General features: G+C 47.2%; 1 protein-coding gene across 1 annotated transcript in view; it reads left to right on the forward strand.

The window, feature by feature from the left end:
- LOC135251828 (diacylglycerol kinase beta) overlaps positions 1-21,467 on the forward strand; it is a 118,259-nt gene that overhangs the window by 29,365 nt on the left and 67,427 nt on the right. The window contains exons 4-14 of the mRNA XM_064329644.1: positions 290-366; positions 4,002-4,022; positions 5,386-5,536; positions 9,482-9,544; positions 10,801-11,056; positions 15,611-15,765; positions 16,994-17,043; positions 17,798-17,872; positions 18,108-18,227; positions 20,052-20,169; positions 20,827-20,915. Coding sequence (XP_064185714.1) covers positions 290-366; positions 4,002-4,022; positions 5,386-5,536; positions 9,482-9,544; positions 10,801-11,056; positions 15,611-15,765; positions 16,994-17,043; positions 17,798-17,872; positions 18,108-18,227; positions 20,052-20,169; positions 20,827-20,915 — 1,175 coding nt within the window. The remainder of the gene's footprint in view (positions 1-289; positions 367-4,001; positions 4,023-5,385; positions 5,537-9,481; positions 9,545-10,800; positions 11,057-15,610; positions 15,766-16,993; positions 17,044-17,797; positions 17,873-18,107; positions 18,228-20,051; positions 20,170-20,826; positions 20,916-21,467) is intronic.

The raw sequence follows: 21,467 nt of genomic DNA on the forward strand, positions 1-21,467 counted from the left end.
AAGCGCTTTACAATTGATGCCTCTCATTCGCCAGAGCAGTTAGGGGTTAGGTGTCTTGCTCAAGGACACTTCGACATGCCCAGAGTGGGGTTTGAACCGGCAACCCTCCGACTGCCAGACAATCGGTCTTACCTCCTGAGCTATGTCACTACTGGTAACTGAAATCTATTTCAGTAATAGAACACGGGACTTCCAGAAAAACTACTCTTCAAAGAGCTGAAAAAAAAGGCAAAACCCCACTCCTGACTTTGTTTTTATTTTTTATTTCCTCTGTCTGCCTCGTTCTCAGATTCCACAAAGAAGCTGAAAGACGTCCTGGAGGAGTTTCACGGAGACGGAGTTCTCGCCAAATACAACCCCGAGCAGGTACAGCGTGTTCGCCACTTCGCTTAAAGGCCAAGCGTCGGCCATTTCACATTATTAGCATGTTCAGAGCCAGCCTCTCACACAAGTGCCCCCCCCCCACCATCTATCGCCCTAAAGTCTAATTGCAGCCCCCCTCCCCCCCACTCCCCCCTCCCTTGGTCCCACCTATAGAACTATAGAATGGGGGTGTCAGATTTCACCTGCACACTTTGTTCCTCAGGCCTGACTCATAATGAGGTCATAACGTACTCTGCGTTGCTACGGCAATAAGAGCATCCAGGTCCTGACGCAATGCCTCTTATTTTTGTGGAGATGCCCCATCCCCTACCCCCCTGCACACACACACATTACTCACACCCCCCCCACCCCCCCGCCCCGCCCCACCACTTGAATAACGACCCCGTCAGCATGTGGTGCTGTGTAACCCGATGCCAGGCTCCATCGGGGGCAGAATTACTGTCAGCGCTGTCAGGAGATCCAAACCTGCCAGACCTGCCAAACCCGCCAGACCCGCCGCCCGGATCACGGAAAAGACCGGCAGCCTTCCTCCGTCGTCAATGAAGCCAGCCCACGGCTCGTACATCCAAACTGCCCTCCTCCTGTCCTCCTCCTCCCCTCCTCCCCTCCTCCCGTCCTCCTCCTCCCCTCCTCCCGTCCTCCTCCTCCCTTCCTCCCCTCCTCCCGTCCTCCTCCTTCCCTCCTCCCCTCCCGTCCTCCTCCTGTCCTCCTCCTCCCCTCCTCCCATCCTCCTCCTCCTCCTCTCCCCTCCTCCTCTTCCCCTCCTCCTCCTCCCTCCTCCTCCTCCTCCCTCCTCCCTCCTCCCTCCTCCTACTCCTCCTCCCTCCTACTCCCTCCTACTCCTCCCTCCTCCTCCTCCTCCTCCTCCCATCCTCCCTCCCCTCCTCCCTCCTCCCTCCTCCCCTCCTCCCTCCCCTCCCCTCCTCCTCCTCCTCCTCCTCTCCTCCTCCTCCTCCCTCCTCCTCCCCCTCCTCCTCCCCTCCTCCTCCTCCCCTCCCCCTCCTCCCCTCCTCCGTCCTCCTCCTCCTCCTCCTCCTCCCCTCCCTCCTCCTCCTCCTCTCCTCCTCCTCCTCCCTCCTCCTCCTCCCCCTCCTCCCCTCCCTCCCGTCCTCCTCCTCCTCCTCCATCCTCCCTCCTCCCGTCCTCCTCTTCCCCTCCTCCCGTCCTCCTCCTTCCCCCTCCTCCCATCCCCAGTGTCTCAGAGGGAGGCCCCAAAAAGGAGGCGACGTGCCATCTGCGCTTCCCTGATTGCCGCTGCGGCTGGTGGTCATGGGTTCTATTCGTTCGTTATGAACGAGTGAGGCCTGGTCGGGTTATAAACGCTGAGAACTGGAGGTACAAACACAGTTCCCTAAACCGTCAAACCTTCTCAGCTGCTTTGGAGGTGGCTCAGTCAGTGTAGGTAAGTGTGACTGGCACAGCCAAGGCCATAATTATTCCATCATGGGGGCGGTCCATCATGGGGGCGGTCCATCATGGGGGTGGTCCAGCAGCTTGACAGCTCTGAACGTCTACAGAGCTGAGGGAGGGGAACGACTCTTCTACAGCACATTTTCCCAAACATGGCCAGTCATTTATGGGTCTGATGGCAATGTAATAGGCCCCCACTCAGTTCAGAGAGGAAGAAATGAAAGCAGATTGGATTGAGATGGATTCAGGGCGAGGAAGCCAAACGTAAGTCCCAGAGGTCGGAAGTGTCTGCGGGCTTTCACGGTTCTCAATCAATCCGCCAGTTTCTACACGGGAAGAAAAAAAAAGGCGTGTGCAAACCTTGCTGTCGGACACCCAGAGCTGCTCGCTAGCATAAACACACTGGAGTAGATTTTGGAATATATTTTAATTGTACTGCATTCAGACCTATACGTTCTGATTGAGGGCCACCAAAAACTCTGGAGAACACAGTATAATGTTCAGTGTAAAATCTACTTTTACAGAGTACATGTGGTGCCAGACTGTTAGAGTTAAATAAAAACTGGACGTTTTACTGGGTGAAGGAAGCCTAAATGCAGTCTTTGGAGTATTTTTATGAAGGGCCACAGTCTCTCTGGGGTTGGGTTTTATAATTTCCTTCCAATCAGTGGCCCAGTTTAGGCCTTGGAAACAAGGTGTTCGGGCTCTTTAGCCAATCAATAACAATTAAGCACTTAAGTGCAGGAACACACCAAGAGCCGGGAGACACATCGGCCTCCCTGGGATTGAGTTTGAGACCCCTGGTCTGTATGCAGTGCCTGAAGGGTTTCTGTGACATAAAGGAAAGGGTGAATGTGTGGTATATGGCAGCACTAGGATCTATTGCCGTTTTTATATTTCCATAACCCGTTGTGGAGGCGCCCAGACAGGAAGTGGCTTCGGCTGAAACTTGGCTAGCTACCGTTTCCACCAACCAGGGACACTTGCAGCGCTTTTTTTAAGTGCCCCAGTGTGGCGTTTTCTGTATAGTGTGACGTTACCAATAAATTTCTCTCAAAGGCGATTATGACTGGCTTTAAAAAAATAATAATTTTGTAATGGTTCTTTACTTGTTTGTTCTGGCTCAAATCTCCACTGGGCTCAATTGATTGGTTCAGCAGGCACTCTGCATGTCTGATGGAGATGACCAATAGGGGACCGGCTCTGCGAAAAAGGATCAAAAATCACATATGCAGTTAATCCAGGCGCTCCTCTGGTGCAGACAAAGCTGGGCTGTCCAACTCCTGGCTTAAAAAAAACTGTGAACACGTGGATGCCTAGAAAATTCTTGGCAGTGGTATTGCCAACTAAGGAGAAGAAAAACAACAATGTGTGATAACAAGATAGCAAATGTGTGACAGCAAGTTCCCAAAGTGTTCAGTGTGAGTTTGGCAATGGCCTGAATGATCGAGATGAAACATCATTCATACGTTGGACCTTGGATGGAATCACTGGAAAGTAGAGTGAAACGAGTATAAAAGCTTTATTCAAGAATACGGAACTACCGTACACCAATTACTAAGCGGTTTAAAATCATGTTTACAAAGCATAGCATATTGCACTGCATTGGACTGTGATGAATATAATTGGAAAATGATGTATTGCACTTATAACACCATTATTACAATAAATAATTTGCACATAGATAGCATATAACACGTTTATAAACACCTATGTCAGGGTATAAACTTAGGGAAAACCCCAGGGATCATCCTCGTGGGGGTCATGCAGTTGCCATGAAGACTGAGGGCGGGACTTCTCTTTCAATTCCTTCCCCTTGACTAATGAGATTGGTTGATTGGTTGATTGATTGACTGAATTTATTTTATGCTCATCAGAAAAGTACAAGAAGAAGCTCAAGCAGGATCATCATGTATCAGTCTTAAAAAGCTATAAAGTATAACACGAAACAGCTAACCACCTGGTTCCCACTGTGGTCCTTAAAGAGTTGGGGGGGGAGAGGAGGACATGACAATTTGCCATGCATCCATAGTTTAACAATAACGTCAATATCCTACGATCAATTACAGATTGCAAATGCACACCATCCTAATTCAGTGGAACCAGCCACAACGACACTGCACAAGACTTAACCACCCTCTCTCCCTCTCCACTCCCCCCACCCCCCCCCCCCCACCCCCACCCCCCCCACCATAATGGCCAATCAGAAGCAAGACGTTCTCAGCCAAGTAAGCCACCTCAGTGTGGAATCTGCATGAGCTGTCTTACAGACCTGCATGCCCTGACGTGACCTGCTCATGTTCCCATCCTGTTGTTGGAAAAGAGAGAGAAAGAGAGAGAGAGAGAGCGAGCTCTCCTCTCGGTCGGGGTCAGAGGTCACCCGGTTGCCCTGCCGACGGCGCTTCTGTGTGTCTGCCATTCGTCATTGTGTGCTCTTCAGGGCTCGAAACGCCACGGCAGCGTTGTGGGAATGTTGTGCGTGCTAACCTTCCGGTTCGAATTTATTATTTGCGCGTTTGCGTTCAGTTTTTTTGTTTTGTTTTTGGTCATGTCCATTTGATTCATTCAGCCCATGTAACATGATGGTGGACGGTCCCAGAAACACCCTCTCGTCTTGGCAATATGCATTTCATTATCCTCGGAGATGGCTGTACTAAAACACGTCTGAAGAAGGCTGCTCTCTCGCCATTTCCGCTGAGAGTTTGTCATGAGGATGAATGAGACCGAATGCTTCGTCAGTCTCAGGGCTGTCGTAGAATCACCTTCATGGCTCAATCACCACTAACTCCATTTCGCCATTTTTTTTTCCAGTGGAACGTCTGTCCTAAACAATGTCTCTCCTGTGGTTAAATGTTAAATGTTAAACGTGGTTAAATAAACAAAATTGATAAAATGGAGCAGCACTGTGAGTGCATGTGTGGTGGAAAAGTGTGCGTGGGAGTGGCTTGTTGTGCAGTTTTTTGTCGATGAAGTTGCCTGCCATCGTTTGCTCACTATGGAAAATGCATTTGCCTCTTTGTCTGCAACGTTTTGAAAAACCACCTGGTTACAGGTTACAGAATATTATCTGACTGTCAGTGTATCATCCTGCCATAAAATCCCATGCATTTTACAGCAATAAAGGAACAAGACTGTTAGTTACATTACTGGATGGCAATCCGTACATTTTCATGTGTTTACGTAAATCTTTTGCGTTTTTGTACATCATGCGTTTGTTATGGAGATGGCTTCCCCCCAGCAGGCTTCCTGTTCTTGTGTCTCATTGGTTCATTTACATGACATGTGCTCTGTACTGCTGAGAAAACACCGTGACTCACTACACCATGCTAAAGCTAACCATCCCTGCCCCCCCCAAAACGGCCGAACCCCCAACTTCACACCACGCTGTTTGCCTTGTCGTGTTTCGCGGAAAGACCATGGCGAGTAACTTTCACGGAGGGTCACTCAGAACTCTTGCCCCCCTCCCCCTCCCCTTCTGGCATGATGCCCTCGACCTGGTGTGACCCAGTGGTTGGGTCGTCTCTCATCGACTCTCCCCATCGATTGATCTTTCTGTCTGTCCGTCTGTCTGTCTGTCTGTCCCCCCCTTAGCCAATCGATTACGAGGGCTTCCAGCTCTTCATGAAGACGTACCTGGAGAACGACATTCCCGAGGAGCTGTGCCAGCACCTCTTCACCTCCTTCAAGAGCAAGACGGGGGATGGCTCTCCCGGGCTGCCCCGCACAGGTGCGGGCCTGCTGGGTAAGAGGCACCTGTCGGTTCCCACCTGACTGTACTATCTGACCCCACACCGAGTCCCTCACTACGGGGGGGGGGGTTTCTGAATTTTGGGCGGCGTTTTGAATTTTTGGAACTGGAACCAGGGGTAGTGAAATAGAAACAAGGTAGCCAGCCATGATGTCACCTCACCTGCAGAGATCTTTGAAGTAAGTGTCCACCTGTACCGTCAGTGTTGTCCCATTAGTTGTTACCACTGTACTTCATTATTGGTGAAGTGCCCACCTGGTTTCTATGTGAAAGGTGACAACCACAGGGGAATCTCTGGTGATGACATGTCCATCCTACCCCAATTTCATTTATTTGTATTTTTGACATGATACAATTGTCTTGAATGGCAAAAAAAAACATGGTCCTGTGAAAATATTTTTTAAAATATTTTTATTTTTTATTTTTATTGAATGTCCCTCGCAGTGTAGGGTTCAGCACAGTAGAATGTGTGGTTGTTGAGATTAAGACCAGAGACTCATGTTCTCTACAGGAGACAGAAATGAATTGGCAGGACTTTACACTACTTTATGGACATACATTACTTTACATCCACACTGCGTACGCTTTTAGCCAGAGAAACTTACAGCGTTAGAGAACATAAAGGCATCCATATGAGTTATGAGAGCAGCAGAGCTTGGCTCGGCTAGCAGCTTTTCCACATCAGTGAGTATACGTGCGGCACCGTGAAAATGCTGAGTGTAAATTGATTTACGTCAATCTAAAACCCCCTAATAAATACCACAGAGTGCTACAGCTAATATCCATGTAATGCCATAAAGCATGCTATAACAATCTTTAAAAGTACTACCATTTAAAAAGGAGTGTGCTGGAAGCAGGGACTAACAGGGAGAGAGCCAGGATGGAGCCTGACGAAAGTTTGGACTTCAGAATGTTCCGGAAGAGGGCCAAGCGGTTCTGCTGTCCTGTCATCGTGTTTTTTTTTAGGCAGAGGTTACAGCATCAGTTGTAGTCAGGTGGTGAGAATCATCGCGTGAGGCCAGAATTAAGGCCTGACTCTCAATTAGCACCCCGGACGAGAATCATTTTGAGCTTTGAATAATTCAGAGGACCAAAACGAGATGTTCTGTGATGAACTCACAGGGTTTTTTTGCCCTTGGCTTGTACGTAGCTGTTTGCATGAGGTCGTGCTCAGTTTTTCCAAAAACGGAAAAAGCGCACAAAATGAACGCTGCTGTATTTTTGTATTATTGGGTCTAATTTGTAGTTTCCCTGCCTCAGCTCTCTTTATGAACTAAACAGAAAGGAATGGGAGAAGGGCTTGGCGCTTCCTCAAAATACCCCAGGATAATTAAGATTATAAGGAATTAGCTTTTCAGTATTAATTCACTTCACTTTTTTTCCGATTAGGTTTGAATAAATTAAATCAATTTAATTTTAGTTTTTCAGAAAAAAAACCCAAATTTTTATTTAAAAAAAATTATTTCTACTGTAGCAAGTTTCATGCATATTCACTGCTCCATGCATCACACAGTTTTATATGGCCCTGGCTTATTTGGCTGCGAGCCTCTTGTGAATGTACACATGGTTATTTTCTGCGGGGTCGCCATGGTAACTCAGAAGCCTCCTGCCTGATCATGTGGCTCAAAGGCATTTCTGCAGCAGCACAGAATCACTCAGATCCCAGCTGGACTGCCCGAACTGGCCGTCTGGCCACTCGAGCAGATGCTAGATGGACCAGCCCGCTTTTGGGCTCCAATCGTAACCCCCCCCCGCACCTTGTACCCCCGGTTCAAGAACGCAGTATTCTCCTCTTTGTCTGTAGGGTTGGTCAAGACTAAAAAATGCTGTAACTAAATTCTGCTCACAGTCCAGTTCTGATTCCAACTAAATTTATTAAATTCAAATGTATTACAAATCAAATCAAAGCCAGGCTACTCAGGTCAGTTTATAATAACAGTTCTCTATGGCCAGTTCCACACACCCCTAGTCGCCTCTTACTCAAAATATCGTGAGTTAAATAACATAGTAGTTAGGTAATTCATTTATGGTGATTTGTGAAACAGAGTTGTTTGGTACATGGAGTGTTTTTCTTGATTGGGATGCAGCCAGATTTTCCAGCTGCACTGGTGTTTACCTAACCCTTATGCACTATGATGTGGAATACACTCTGGGTGATGGAGCCATGTAATTTATTGAATATGAATACTAAGTGGAACTGCATTTTCACTCCAGAACGTTCCATGCCAGGGTTTTCGCTGGTTGGCACCGTCAACGCCCACAGCTCATCAGTTACAAACACAAGCTCTGGGGGCTTGCCGTAGGGATGATATCTATGGTCCCTCCAAAGCCATAGGGTTGATATCTATGGTCCCTCCAAAGTCTTAGGGGTGAATATCTATGGTCCCTCCAAAGCCATAGGGGGGATATCTATGGTCCCTCCAAAGCCATAGGGGGGATATCTATGGTCCCTCCAAAGCCGTGGGGGTGATACCTACAGTCCCTCCAAAGCCATAGGGGGGATATCTATGGTGCTGCCCGGATCCTGGCACGATGCCCCCTTTGCTAAGCAGGCTGCCCATCGCGGTACAGGCAGGTGGCAGATGGGCGAAGCCGGGCCTCGCTGATTATAAAAGATGGCGGCGTGATTCCTGTCCAAGTGCAGGCCGGTCTGGGTACATTACGAGCGCAGCGGACGCTGCGTTTCATTGCCGTCCAGGCGACGGTTTAGACGCCACCGCGAGGAGGTGGGGAGGAGGTGTTCGTTTGTGAATCCTGTGCCTCCATCTAGTGATAGTGTTTTTTTCACCGCCCCCATTTCAGTTGTGATTTGCCGTGGTCTTCATAAATATCATTCCTTCAGAGCCCTAGGGGTTTTGGTGGCCCTAAGCAACAATGTTGTTGTGGCCCCAAAATGTTTTTTTAAACTTTAATTCTGAGGCTCAGGGATGAAAGTTTATTTCACAACAAGAAGGATGCTATCCTATCACATATGCTTACAATTTCTGGATATTTTGGGCCTGTCTAAACTCTTATATTGACAAAAATGACAGTTGAATCTTTTTTATTTTATTTTTAGTTTTTGGTTTGAATCAGGCACAGCAAATGGCTTGTTCTGTTTACAATGTATCAGTAGCTAGATCAGTTCCATCTCGTTTGTGTTCATGTGCCAGAAAAGGCTCTTTCACGGTCCTAGATTTGTATGCTGTTCCCTCCACAGTCTAACTGAACACACTAGGGCATTTCTCTTCTTTAAAATCCACTCTCTCGTGTGGTAAAGAATTACTTGTTTGTCCCATTTACCACATCATTGTTTGTAGTTTCACGTCCAAGTAACAAAGATTCAGTGATTTTGAAATCCTCAGCTTTGTTTCCAGCACTGTCTTAAGGAGTTTAATTTTTGTGAATATCAGGTTCTGTAGTTGTTCCTTCTCCTGTTTTAATGAAGAACTGCTTTGTTTTGATGTGTTTTTTAAGCTGCATTTCAGAGGCCCTGGGAGCCCATCTGATTTAACTGTCCGACCCAAAAAAATCTCACTGAACTGAAATAAGAAAGAGACTGGTATATGATCTATGGTCTCTACTGTAGGGTCCATAACCCCTCATGAGTGTCTCCGTTTCAGAAGTGTGGGGGGAATGAGCCTGTTTTACCACTCGCATCCCTCCTGCTGTTCTCTCTTTTCTCTCTCTCTCGCTCTCTCTCTTTCTCTCCGTCTCACTCTCTCTCTCTCTCTCCGTCTCACTCTCTCTCTCTCTCCATCACACTCTCTTTCTCTCTCGCTCTCTCTCTCTGTCGCTCTCATTCTCTCTCTGTCGCTCTCTGTCTCTCTTTCTCTCACTCTCTCCCCCTCTCTTTCTCTCACTCTCTCTCCCCCTCTCTTTCTCTCTCTCTGCACTTGTTTTTCTTCGCCCTCACGTGCACCTTTTCTTTCTGTTCCTCTGAAACCCCTCTCCCTGCAGAGCCTAGATCGATCGATGCGGGCATCTCTATTCAGACAGAAGTGGCATGTGCCCCCATAACAGGTACTCCTGACCCTGCTGTGGCGTGATGTCAATCTTCCAGGCCCCCGACCCCCCCCCGTGGCTGTGATGTGACACCATCTCCATGAGAACCTGTCTGTGTTGGTGTTTGTAAAGTGGCAGATCTGTGGTGCTGAGAACAGGCTAACCAAGGGGCTGCAGTAATTTCATGAGTTTGTCTCTCTACGTCAGAGTTTTTTTTTTTTTTAAATGCTCCCAATTTGGAATACCGGTTTGTGTTCATGCTGCTACCTCCGCTATCGATTCAGATTCCTTCCCCTGGGCAATTACAGCACAAACTGTGCGCTGTAGGGTTATCAGCCACAGTCAGCTCTAATATGATTCAGATTCGATACCAGCCACAGTCAGCACTGGTGTGATTCAGATTTGATACCAGCCACAGTCAGCACTGGCGTGATTCAGATTCGATACCAGCCACAGTCAGCACTGGCGTGATTCAGATTCAATACCAGCCACAGTCAGCACTGGCGTGATTCAGATTCGATACCAGCCACAGTCAGCACTGGCGTGATTTAGATTCGATACCAGCCACAGTCAGCACTGGCGTGATTCAGATTCGATACCAGCCACAGTCAGCACTGGCGTGATTCAGATTCGATACCAGCCACAGTCAGCACTGGCGTGATTCAGATTCGATACCAGCCACAGTCAGCACTGGCGTGATTCAGATTCGATACCAGCCACAGTCAGCACTGGCGTATTTCAGATTCGATACCAGCCACAGTCAGCACTAGTGTGATTCAGATTCGATACCAGCCACAGTCAGCACTGGCATGATTGAGATCCATACCAGACTGTGGGGCCCGTCTACGCACTGGAACAGTGACCTAGCAGGCTAACACCAAGCAGCCCTCTCATAGCTGTGTGTTCATCTGTGAAAATCTCATAAATGTCGTTAACTTTCCAGCAACGCTGTGATTGTGGCCAAGCTGTTGTGTGCAGACTTAAGATCTTAACTTCCTCTCCTTGCTTGCCCTCTCCGTCTCTCTGTTTCTCTTTCTCTCTCTTTCGGCGGCTCTTTCTTCCTCCTTCCTGTCCCGTGTGAAGTGTTGGAACCTTTTTTTCTCTCTTTAGCGTGTTTCCGCTGCAAGCTTGTCATCGGCTTCAATGTTTTTTCGCCTTTCGACAATAAATCCTGTGTAAAAAAAAATGTGCATAACCTCAGGTTCCTGCTCTCTCCCTCTCTCCCTCTCCCTCTCTCTCTCCCCCTCCTCCTCCCTCCCCCCTCCACTCCCCAGGAATGAACGGTAAGAGCATCCTGAGCGCCATGGCCCGCCACACGCCGGACCAGGCCGCCGCCGTCGTCATGGCGACGGGTTCGGGCGCCACCGCCTCGCCCTGCTCCTCGCGCTCCTCGTCCCAGCGGTCCGGGACGGGGGGCCACACGCCGGCCGGCCCCCACCGCTCGCCCTGCGCCCAGCCGAAACCCCCGGGGGGCGGGAGCAACGCCCTGGTCCCCTCAAAGGGCCCCGCCTCTCCCCACCTCAACCCCCAGTCCCCAGGTGAGGGCTCTGTCAGGTGCACATGCACACAGTTCCCATCATGCATTGCGCCTTTTAGGATATCAGGGTGTGCCCCTTGCATGTTTTATAATCATCTATTACTAATGAAATGTGCTACAACGGTTTGTCTTATTCTGTGGTATCAACGTGTGTCTGTCTCCTTGCATGTAAAAGAGAGTATGGCTTGTGATGCAGGACAAACTTTAGAGAAGTCTGACAATGACGTATAATCTAATCTGATCTAATCTAATCTGAACTAATCTAATATAATCTAATCTAATCTAATCTAATCCGATCTCTTCCTCCTAAATGCCAAAACAAAAGAAACCAAATACAGTAAGAAAGACAAACCAAACAAATCAAAAGTGAAATGAATCAAGCTACTGTTCAACAAAAACTTACAAAAATATTCTGTATTCAGAGGCCTGAACCGGTGGTGCAGAAACTCCAGTTCTGGAGGGCTGCAGTGTTTGTTGGTTTATTTGTGGTTTCCCTTCCAGTTCAGGCCTTGGAAACCAGGTGCATCCCAGGGCGTAACTAGGGCCTAAATAATACCCTGGTTGACAGACTCGGTGGAGGTGGGGTGGGGTGAAATGGGGTGGAGGAGTTAGGCCAGGATATGCAATTTTTTCCCATTAATTTAGTCATTTAACTGCGGATGCATTTTAGGGTGTAAATGCTGCACGTATTCCTCTAGATTAGGCTTTAATTTGATAAAATATGAAACACCATTCATTCGCCTCCTAAAGTAATTGTGACTGATGTTCTCACACAAAAAAAATGAAATTAGATACATGCTTTAGAAATGGATATGAAAATAATAAAAATACTGAGGGCATGACCTCGGTGTCCTCGATGGCAGTTACAGCCCTGAGTGGGTGTACTTTTTAGCCAATCATAGTCTTGAAACACACCACGGGGCCTGGAGAGTATGGGTTTGAGATATTATAATGTGTATACATTAACCTTACAGCATAATAAGGCCAGAGGTGTGACTTTCTTAAAGGCAAGGGTATTCCATATCGGAGTATTTCACTTTCATTTGAGACCACCTGCAAAACTATTTTGCGTTCCCTGGAAAAACGAATTGCGAAGGAATACTTTCCCCTTTTTAATCTCTAAACTGTAAAAAATATCACGTAAAAAAAAACTGTACGATTCTGTATAAGTCCTGTTATTCAACTGAATAAATCCTGTTGTTTTATGGGATGGCTGTTAAATAATTAGTTATTGCCATTATTCTATGACTTTGTAGTTCTACAGTAAAATGCTTTAGAAATGTACAGTATTTCACCCCTTTTTTATCTTCAAAAGATCGTCAAAGTCATGTAGAACAACAGAAATAACTCATTTTTAACGGCCTCCCGAAAAATAACTTCATACAGTTAATAATAGGATTTATGCAGTTTTTCCCTTTCATTAATGGGCTGTTTTCTTGCGGTATTTTATTTTATTTTTACCTTTTTACAGTGTACTGTGTGCCTCAGGGGCTCTGCAACAACCCTGCCGATTTCATGGGTATTGTTTTGAATGCTCTCAGTTCGTCCCGTACGTTTGCGAAAGAGATTTGCATAGCATGATGCGGTCTGCTCGTTTTGATAACCGGAGCTCAGAAATGGACTGCATCTGTATCCGGAATCGTTAACTCGTTAGATTAAGCGAGCCGCTGAAATTGAAAGTAATTCAATAATAAATTAGTCTAAAAATTGTTTTGTTTATCTGCTCGGGGGAAGTGGAAAATGAATGAGAAAGAAGAGAAAAGCAGGTCTCAAAACTGCGTTGATGTCTCGTCATCGCAAATTGTGTCTTTAGGACAACGAAAGCATGTAGCCTATTTCATTTCTTGAAATTTATGCGATGGTAATGACGGGGATTATGGAGTGTTTAGTGATTACGACAGGGATTAGTGGCTTTGGGCTGCGAGGACAGGGCATGGCTTTTATTTAATTTCTCTAACAGCGTGCAATTATAATGACGAGGATTCATGGGGGTGCACCGATCTATAGGGATTTGTGGTGTTCTGTTTACCCCCGCTATAATGCGCTTTGGGCAGTATTTCCGTATGCCTTTTTAGTTTGTGATATTTGCATTAGCACGTTCGTGCTGATATGTGTGAGACATACTGTATTTCCATAACATACAATCATCTGATATTATTAGTATTACTTTGTTTCATTCTTTTTTATGGTCCCCTTTTGTTCTCCTTCCATATTGCTGGATGGAAAATGACAGTCTGACGTAAGCAAAGTAGGCAGAGTTAAGTAAATATATACTTTGCAACACCATCTTCTTATTTGAAGGAATAAAGGTGATTCTGCAAGGGTCTAAATGGAGTCGGTTGTGAAAAGTAGACAAAAAGGATTAACGTAAATAATGTTACACATGACGTTTTGCAAAGTGGAGACATTTGAATTGCTTTAATTTTGAGTGCATTTTGAGTTTTAATACCCTTGCATGTACAGGCAAGCAGTGGGTGTGATAATACAAGCTACCATATGGGGGCAGACTTTCTCTACGGATTCACAGTATTTATGCTGCACATTTTAATTATGCTTTTAAAGTTTTGAATAATTATCTTATATCTTATAATTATCTTTTATTAAAACTTAACGCTTCAATCGTATATGAGGCATCTTTTGGCCATCTTTTTGTCTTTGATTCATTACTTTTTTGCAATTTACCCACCCAGTTTCTGAGCTCAGTCATTTAGAATTTTTAAGAATTTATTTCATTATTATGAAACATTTGTATTCTTTCCTAATCATAACCTTTTCAAATATTGGGTTAAGCGCGGGGACGTCCATACGCAAAACAACAAAAGGGCAGCTACGAAAAGCCAAAAACGTTAGCGAGAGGCTAACGCTCACGTTCAGCGTCTTCTTCAGTTTTTGTGTCATCGTGACGAATGAGATCTTTGGCTCAGCCATTTTAAGCCGTCCATCGATTCATGCTAATGCTACCCGGCTAATGTGGGGGTCTCGTTATTGACTCCGCTGTACCCTGTGGCTCTGGAGAACATGAGTTATGCGCACAGTTCTCAGCAGCGGTAATGATTTGTGATGTGTCTCCTGCGTATCGATCCGGCAGTTCTTATTAACATTGCTCTTTTTAAATGACTAATGCATCGATTTTTATTTTTTTTTGCCCTCCGTTCTTATTTATTTTCTCCTGAAGCCTGTACACCAGGGGTGGAGTTTTTCATAAATTAATTATTAAACTAACTTAATGAAATAAATATTTAAGGTGAGCGCGCGCGCACACACACACATACACTCACATTCACGCATACGCGCACAAACACACACACGCACACACACACACGCATACGCGCACAAACACACAAACGCATACACGCATACGCGCACAAACACACACACTCTCACACACACACGCACATGCACACACACACGCAGAAAATTAGCTAGATTTGTGAAGGACACCTGTAAAGAAAGACCAAGAGTAGTTTGCCTAAACATTAATTTAAATTTGTAGTTTTTAAAATAAATAGTTGGAAAATGAACTTCCGGGAAAATGTTCATTGGTGCGCAAACCTGACCTCACACAAGGTAAATGGACCTTCTAGGGTTGTCATATAAATCAGTGTCCAATCTTATCCGAAAAAGGCCGGTGTGGGTGCAGGTTTTTGTTTTATCCCAGAACTGTAACACCTGATTTAACTATTTAATACCTTTAGTAGATAGTGCTCAGTTTTGATAGTGACTTACTGTTTCATTAATTGTACACCAGATAAAAGCTTACGTGAAAAATAACATTGTTCTGTGCTTTTTTTTTTTAGAAGGATGTGGCAACATGCTTGCCTGGCTCTCTGTCTCACACGTCTCTCCTCTTAAAAAGGGGCTGTAGCTGTTTTCGGTATCGAGAGCTGCGGTCTCCATGACGGTTCATCTGCATGAATCTGTTTACGTTCACCAGAATGCCTTTGTTTCGAGACTGTGCGCTGAATACCAAGAACAGTTAGAACCACCTCAGAAAGGCAGGCTTTGGGGCTAGGCAGCAAGAAATCCCATGGTGCATTGCTTGAATTAGCTGATAAACAAAGGCCTCAGCATTTTTAAATGTGAATACCAACAAAAAGGCGAGCTGAACCAAATGAGGGATATTTTTAATTTTCCATCCTCTACATCTCGAGTTCATGTGTTTTTTTACCCCCACTGGAGGTGGCCTTTAATATGAGTAACCTTTACCTTTTACCTTTCTGTGGGTAAGTTTCTAGAACACCCCTCAGCATGCATGCTGTGCAGGTGCGGTGTCTCTCTCTCTCTCTCTCTCTCTCTCTTTACCTCTCTCCCTCTGTCTACCTCTCACCTTCTCTTTCTCTCTCTTCTTCTACCTCTCCCCCTTCTCTCTCTCTTTCTACCTCTCCCCTCTCTGTCCCTCTCTCTTTTCCCCCTCATCTCTCCCTCTCTCTCTCTCTCTCTCTCTCTGTCTCTCTCTCTCCACACTGCTACTGGATCACACCACTCGGTCCCCTCGCCCCCGCAGTGACCCCCTCACCCTGGCACCGTGTCTCTGCCCCGCAGTGAAGCCGACCGGATCGAACGGAGAAGCGTCCGTCGCTGCGCCGGAGCCCGTCCCCGCAGAAGGGAGCCCCCCTGCCGTCGCCCCAGGTGGTGTTTCTGAAGGACATCGTGTGCTACCTGTCCCTGCTGGAGAGGGGGACCCCCGAGGACAAACTCGAGTGTGAGAGACTGAGGGGGGGGGGAGGCTGGGGGTGGGGGGGGGTGGCTGTTGCTATGGACAGTATGCCGTTGCCATGGCCACTGATGATGAACATGTATTACATAATCTAAAGCAGACCTTACCGGAAAAGTGCTGGTATGGGTGCAGGCTTTCATTTTAGCTCAGTAGTAAGATACCTGATTTTGCTTATCAAGGTCTTGATTGAAGACCAGGAGTGGTTAATTAGTTGGCTCAGGTGTATTAGTGCAGGGACAAAAGTGTGGCACCCACACCGGCCCTTTCTTGGATAAGACTGGACACCACTAGTTTAAAGTATATGGTTATATGCCAGATATGCATTCATCTTCCTCATTGTCTATATATTATTTTTCAGAATATAATATAATTCAAGGTAAATTATTTCACACATGCTATGAAATATGAGCTGGTGTGTTGTTTATTAAACATTCAGAATATTGGTAATTCTGCCATTTTTGCCTTGTTCTTGTGGTAAGAGTTAATTTTCAAGGGGCAAGTCAGAATTTACTGAGGATCATTTTAAAGGCTGCATTTCATAACATGCTGGATCCAAATGAAAATATGCGAGATGGGGAAATCCATCCCATATATGGTGCAAAAATAAAATGGGCATAGTTATTTTTCGATGTTTCAGATATGTACCACCCTTAAAAAAACATACTCCACTTAAAATAAAATAGTCTTCTAAAGGCTTATGTAAGTGGATATGGATGGAGTTTGAATCCCAAAGCTGATACATATTTCTCTTTTTTTCGGGGTTCAGGATTGAGTCTAAACTTTGGTTGAATTTCTGTGGGAGTGACGTGCCTTTCCACAGTATGTTGTGCATATATATCTGACCCCTGCTTGGAATCCCTGCCTAAGATGACTCCCCCGGTGGGAATGCATTGCTGATGACATCATAAAGGAGTCCCCCATTCGCTCAGCTTAGCTTAGCGTCTGCTCTCATTAGCAGTGTGCAGGCTTGACATCCATAGCCCCTGTTTCCTCATCGCAGTCTTAGCCTGCTTTACGGTTTGAGCTATATCCACTCCGCTGAGGCGCTAATACACCCGGGAACTCCCGCAAATCCGTCATCGCCAGCCTCTGGATTTACTCCCTGCTGCCCCCTCCTGGACAGACCGAGGCATGGTCGAGGTGCACATACAGTAAGGAGGACTGGAGCTCTGAATGATGGAGGTCTCTCTTTTCTCTCCCGTTCTCCCTCTAGTCATGTTCCGGTTATACGACACGGACGGCAACGGACTGCTGGACAGCTCGGTGAGTCCCCCCCCCCTTCTTCCCCACCCCCCCAATCCCCCCACCCCCCAGATCCGCAGCTTGTTAACGCTAAGCCACGACCAATTAGTGGCCCCAAAACAAACTGATGGACTAAAAGTGGCTGAGAGGTCAGCTGATGTGGGGGATTCTAACAGTCCTGAAGGAGACTGCTGCTGCTGCTGCTGCTGCTGCTGTGTCAGCCGCCTTAAAGGACACTGTGTATGTGTCACCCTCCCCCAGAGCTAGGAACACTTCTCAGCCACTTCTGTCCCCACAGCAATAATACAGCCATTGGCCATTATGTGATGAGATCATTGATGGGAGTAATGTCATTCCACCAGAGGATGGTGTGTCGGCGGTTGTGATAAGCTGTGTTTATCAGGGGTTCGAGTGTCTGCGCCAGTGATTGGCTGTGTTAGTTGAAGGTCTGAGTGTCAGTGCCAGTGATTGGCTGTGTTAGTAGAGGGTCTGAGTGTCAGTACCAGTGATTGGCTGTGTTAGTTGAGGGTCCAAGTGTCTGCACCAGTGTTTAACTGTGTTAGTTGAGGGTCTGAGTGTCTGTGCCAGTGATTGGCTGTGTTAGTCGAGGGTCTGAGTGTCAGTGCTAGTGTTTGGCAGCGCTGGCCTAATGAGTTCCTGTTGCTGTTTATGCAGGTTTAAAGCATTTGAGTTCCTGTGTGAATACTCAGTTAAACAATAGCACAGATGTTGTTTCAGAACGTGCCTCTATGCTTGTGACACCCTTTCATTCCAGGAATTGGACCGCATTATCAATCAGATGGTTCATGTAGCGGAGTACCTGGAGTGGGACTCCACAGAGCTACGTCCGGTAAGGCCTCTTAGAGAAAGGTGTGTGTGTGTGTGTATGTGTGACTGTGTGTGTGTGTGTGTGTGTGTGTGTGTGTGTGTGTGTTTGTGTGTGCGTGTGTGCATGTGTGTGTGACTGTGTGTGACTGTGTGTGTGTGTGTGTGTTGCCAGTTTCAGAGTGATAGAGCAGCACAGTGATTGTAACCCATGGTTACACAGTGTGTCTGTGTGTGTGTGTCTGTCTGTCTGTCTGTAGATCCTGAAGGAGATGATGGAGGAGATCGATTTTGACCGGGACGGCACTGTCACGCTGGAGGAGTGGATCCGCGGCGGGATGACCACCATTCCGCTTCTGGTGCTGCTCGGCATGGAGACGGTGGGTTTGGGGGACTGCCGACTGTTGCTTAGCAACCAGGGGTGTGGGCACATGCATTACACACGGAGGGAACCCATAATATTTATTCAATGTTTCATAAATAACAACCGTATATAAAGATTCCCCCAGACAAAAATGAAAAAATAAAACCAAAAACAAGAGATTAAAAAAAGGGAGAAATTTACAGTCAATCCCCATATGGGCATGTTGGGTTGTCACATGGTCTGTTGTATTCTAGGCAAGAAAACATTTAGACACCCTGGCCTCGTCCCAAAATATGCGCCACCCTGTCTGGAGGTCTAGATAAAAATGGTCCCCGTAGACACCGAAATAAAATAACAACGGACATTTACACCATCTCCAGCAAGCAAAGCGTAAACACACAGTGAAATGTTCTGTGCTGAATCAGCTCTTACAAGGTACATTACATTACAGGCATTTAGCAGATGCTCTTATCCAGAGCGACTTACACAACATTTTACACAGCGTTCATTTATACAGCTGGATATATCCCGAAGCAATGCAGTACCTTGCTCAAGGGCACAACGACCAGCTACCCATTATACTACACTGCCGCCCAGTATGGAGTACATACGATCCCTATTGGACAGTCTGTAATAGTTGAAATAGCACTGGACATTTTACTGTGTATGAGTGATGTGAAAGGGCCGGGGGGAGGAGGGGGGAAGGAGGGGGGGGCAGGATCATTCTTTATGTATTGACTTCTGTCTCCTGAGCCCTGTCCAGCTGACATTCTCATCAATACGGTTTGTAGAACAGCCATCATTGACCGTGCGAGCGGCCTAGCTAATGCGTGTTCCTGGAATGGGTGGAAAGTCCGCTCGGCCTGTCGAGGGATCGCTCATCCTTATTTTCGACGAGGGACGAGCCGCTTGCTCTCACACAGTGGGAATACCGCTTCTGTCCGCGGGACGTCTCCACAGCGTGTGTGTTCTGCTCCGTCCTCACCCCAGTGTGTGTCCCCGGCTTGGCTTGATTAATCTTTTTTTATCTGAAAGGCGGCAGACTCGTCCTTGACACGGATGAGAGACTTCAGTCCTGGGGGGGGGGGGTGGCGCTGGGGTGGCGGGGGGGGGGTGGGGTGGGCAGTGTCAGCAAGAGCTCTTAATTGTTTTCATTGAAGGCATAATTAGGATGGGAAGACGTCGCGTCAGGTGTCCCAACAGTAGAGCCGCTGCTAATTGAAAGATAACTCTGAAGTCTGCTGGGCTTCCAAACTGTCCAGGACTGAAGTTACACTGCCTAATAAATGGAATAAATCAGCAGCTAGACCTCAGGTCTGAGGCAGCGTCTGAAAGTAATTTGTAATAAACTGTTAAAGCCTGAAGTAAAATGAATGTTTAAAAAAAAAACCTGTTATAATAACCTAGCGATCCGTTAGTGGGTCTGCCTAACTGGTCTGCCTAACTGGTCTGCTGGTGGTGAGTTCATCGTTAGCGCGGTGGTTAGCATGGCTGCTCCTCCCCCCAGGAGGCTCGAGTTTGTGCCTCACCAGACCATCGGGCATCATAATGATATTAATCATTTGACATTACATTGCTGGCATTTAGCGGACGCTCTTATCCAGAGCGACTTACATTGTATCCTGTACAGTTGGATATATACTGAAGCAATGCCGGTTAAGTACCTTGCTCAAGGGTACAACAGCATTGTCCTATCAGGGAATCAAACCTGTGACCTTTAGGTTACAAGACCAACTCCTTAGCCATTATACTACCCTGCGGCCCGCTGTTTTAAATAGTGAAGTTTGTGGAGATTTGCCCTGCCTCTCAGGCAGTGACGGAGAGTTTTTATTTTCTGTAGAACATGCAGGAGGACGGGCAGCATGTGTGGAGACTGAAGCACTTCAACAAGCCGGCCTACTGCAACTACTGCCTCACCATGCTTCTGGGCGTGCGCAAGCAGGGCCTGAGCTGCTCCCGTAAGTCCATCTGTCTGTCTGTCTGTCTGCCTGTCTGTCTGTCTGTGTGTCTGTCTGCCTGCCTGTCCGTCTGTCTGTGTGTCTGTCTGTGTGTCTGTCTGTCTGCCTGTCTGTCTGTCTGTGTGTCTGTCTGCCTGCCTGTCTGTGTGTCTGTCTGTCTGTCTGTCTGTCTGTGTGTCTGTGTGTCTGCCTGTCTGTGTGTCTGTCTGTGTGTCTGTCTGTCTGTCTGTGTGTCTGTGTGTCTGTCTGTCTGCCTGTCTGTGTGTCTGTCTGTACGTCTGTCTGTGTGTCTGTCTGTCTGTACGTCTGTCTGTCCGTCTGTCTGTGTGTCTGTCTGCCTGTCTGTCTGTCTGTGTGTCTGTCTGTCTGTCTGCCTGTCTGTCTGTCTGTGTGTCTGTCTGTGTGTCCATCTGCCTGTCTGTGTGTCTGTCTGTCCATCTATCCATTTAGTATGTCTGTCTGTCTGTCTGTGTGTCTGTCTGTCTGTATATCTGTCTGTATGTCTGTCTTTCTATACATGTTTGTCTGTCTGTACGTCTGTCTGACTGTCTCCATCTGTAAGTCTCCCAGGTCGGGTGGCTGTGCAGTATACTGGTGCCGTCATGACCTTTCACCTCTCCCTAACCCCTCCCTCCCTCCCTCTCCCCTGTGCTCCAGTATGCAAGTACACAGTCCACGAGCGCTGTGTGTCCAAAGACATCGCCGCCTGCGTCAGCACCTACGCCAAGTCCCGACGACACACTAACGTGAGTCCCGCGCGTTCGCGAGCGCTGCGAAACGTCTGGTGTTAATTCAACACTAGCAGAGTACGTATGGCGTATTTCTGGGACGATATGCACTCTGTAAGAGCTAATTTAACACTGAACATTGTACTGTGCTTGGCTCTGGCCACGCCCTCTTGCACCTGCAGGTTGGCTGACAGAGGTGATGATGTCACCCAAGGTGAGAGTGGCGCCATGCCAACGACCCCTGCCGTGTGCAAGGTCAGGCGGCGCCCTCGTTGCCGTAGGCAACGACCTCAACTTGAACAGCTTCAGTTCAAAATGTCCACCCAACCGCATAAATAAACAGCGTACAAAAACAATTATTAAAAACAAGTGAACTGTGTGAATTGTTGTGCGTGTGTCTAAATAGTGTAAACGAATAACGTAAACACGAAATGATGTCGCCCGCGGTTACGCTACAGCCAATCAGACGCCACCCTGCCAGGTTGCCATGTGGACGCTGGCATGGGTGGTATTGCTGACTCAGCTGCAGGGGCATTGCTGTGCTGAGGGTTGGCGCATCAGCGGGGCTAG

This window comes from Anguilla rostrata, chromosome 3 (genome assembly GCF_018555375.3).
Source record: "Anguilla rostrata isolate EN2019 chromosome 3, ASM1855537v3, whole genome shotgun sequence".
NCBI lineage: Eukaryota > Metazoa > Chordata > Actinopteri > Anguilliformes > Anguillidae > Anguilla > Anguilla rostrata.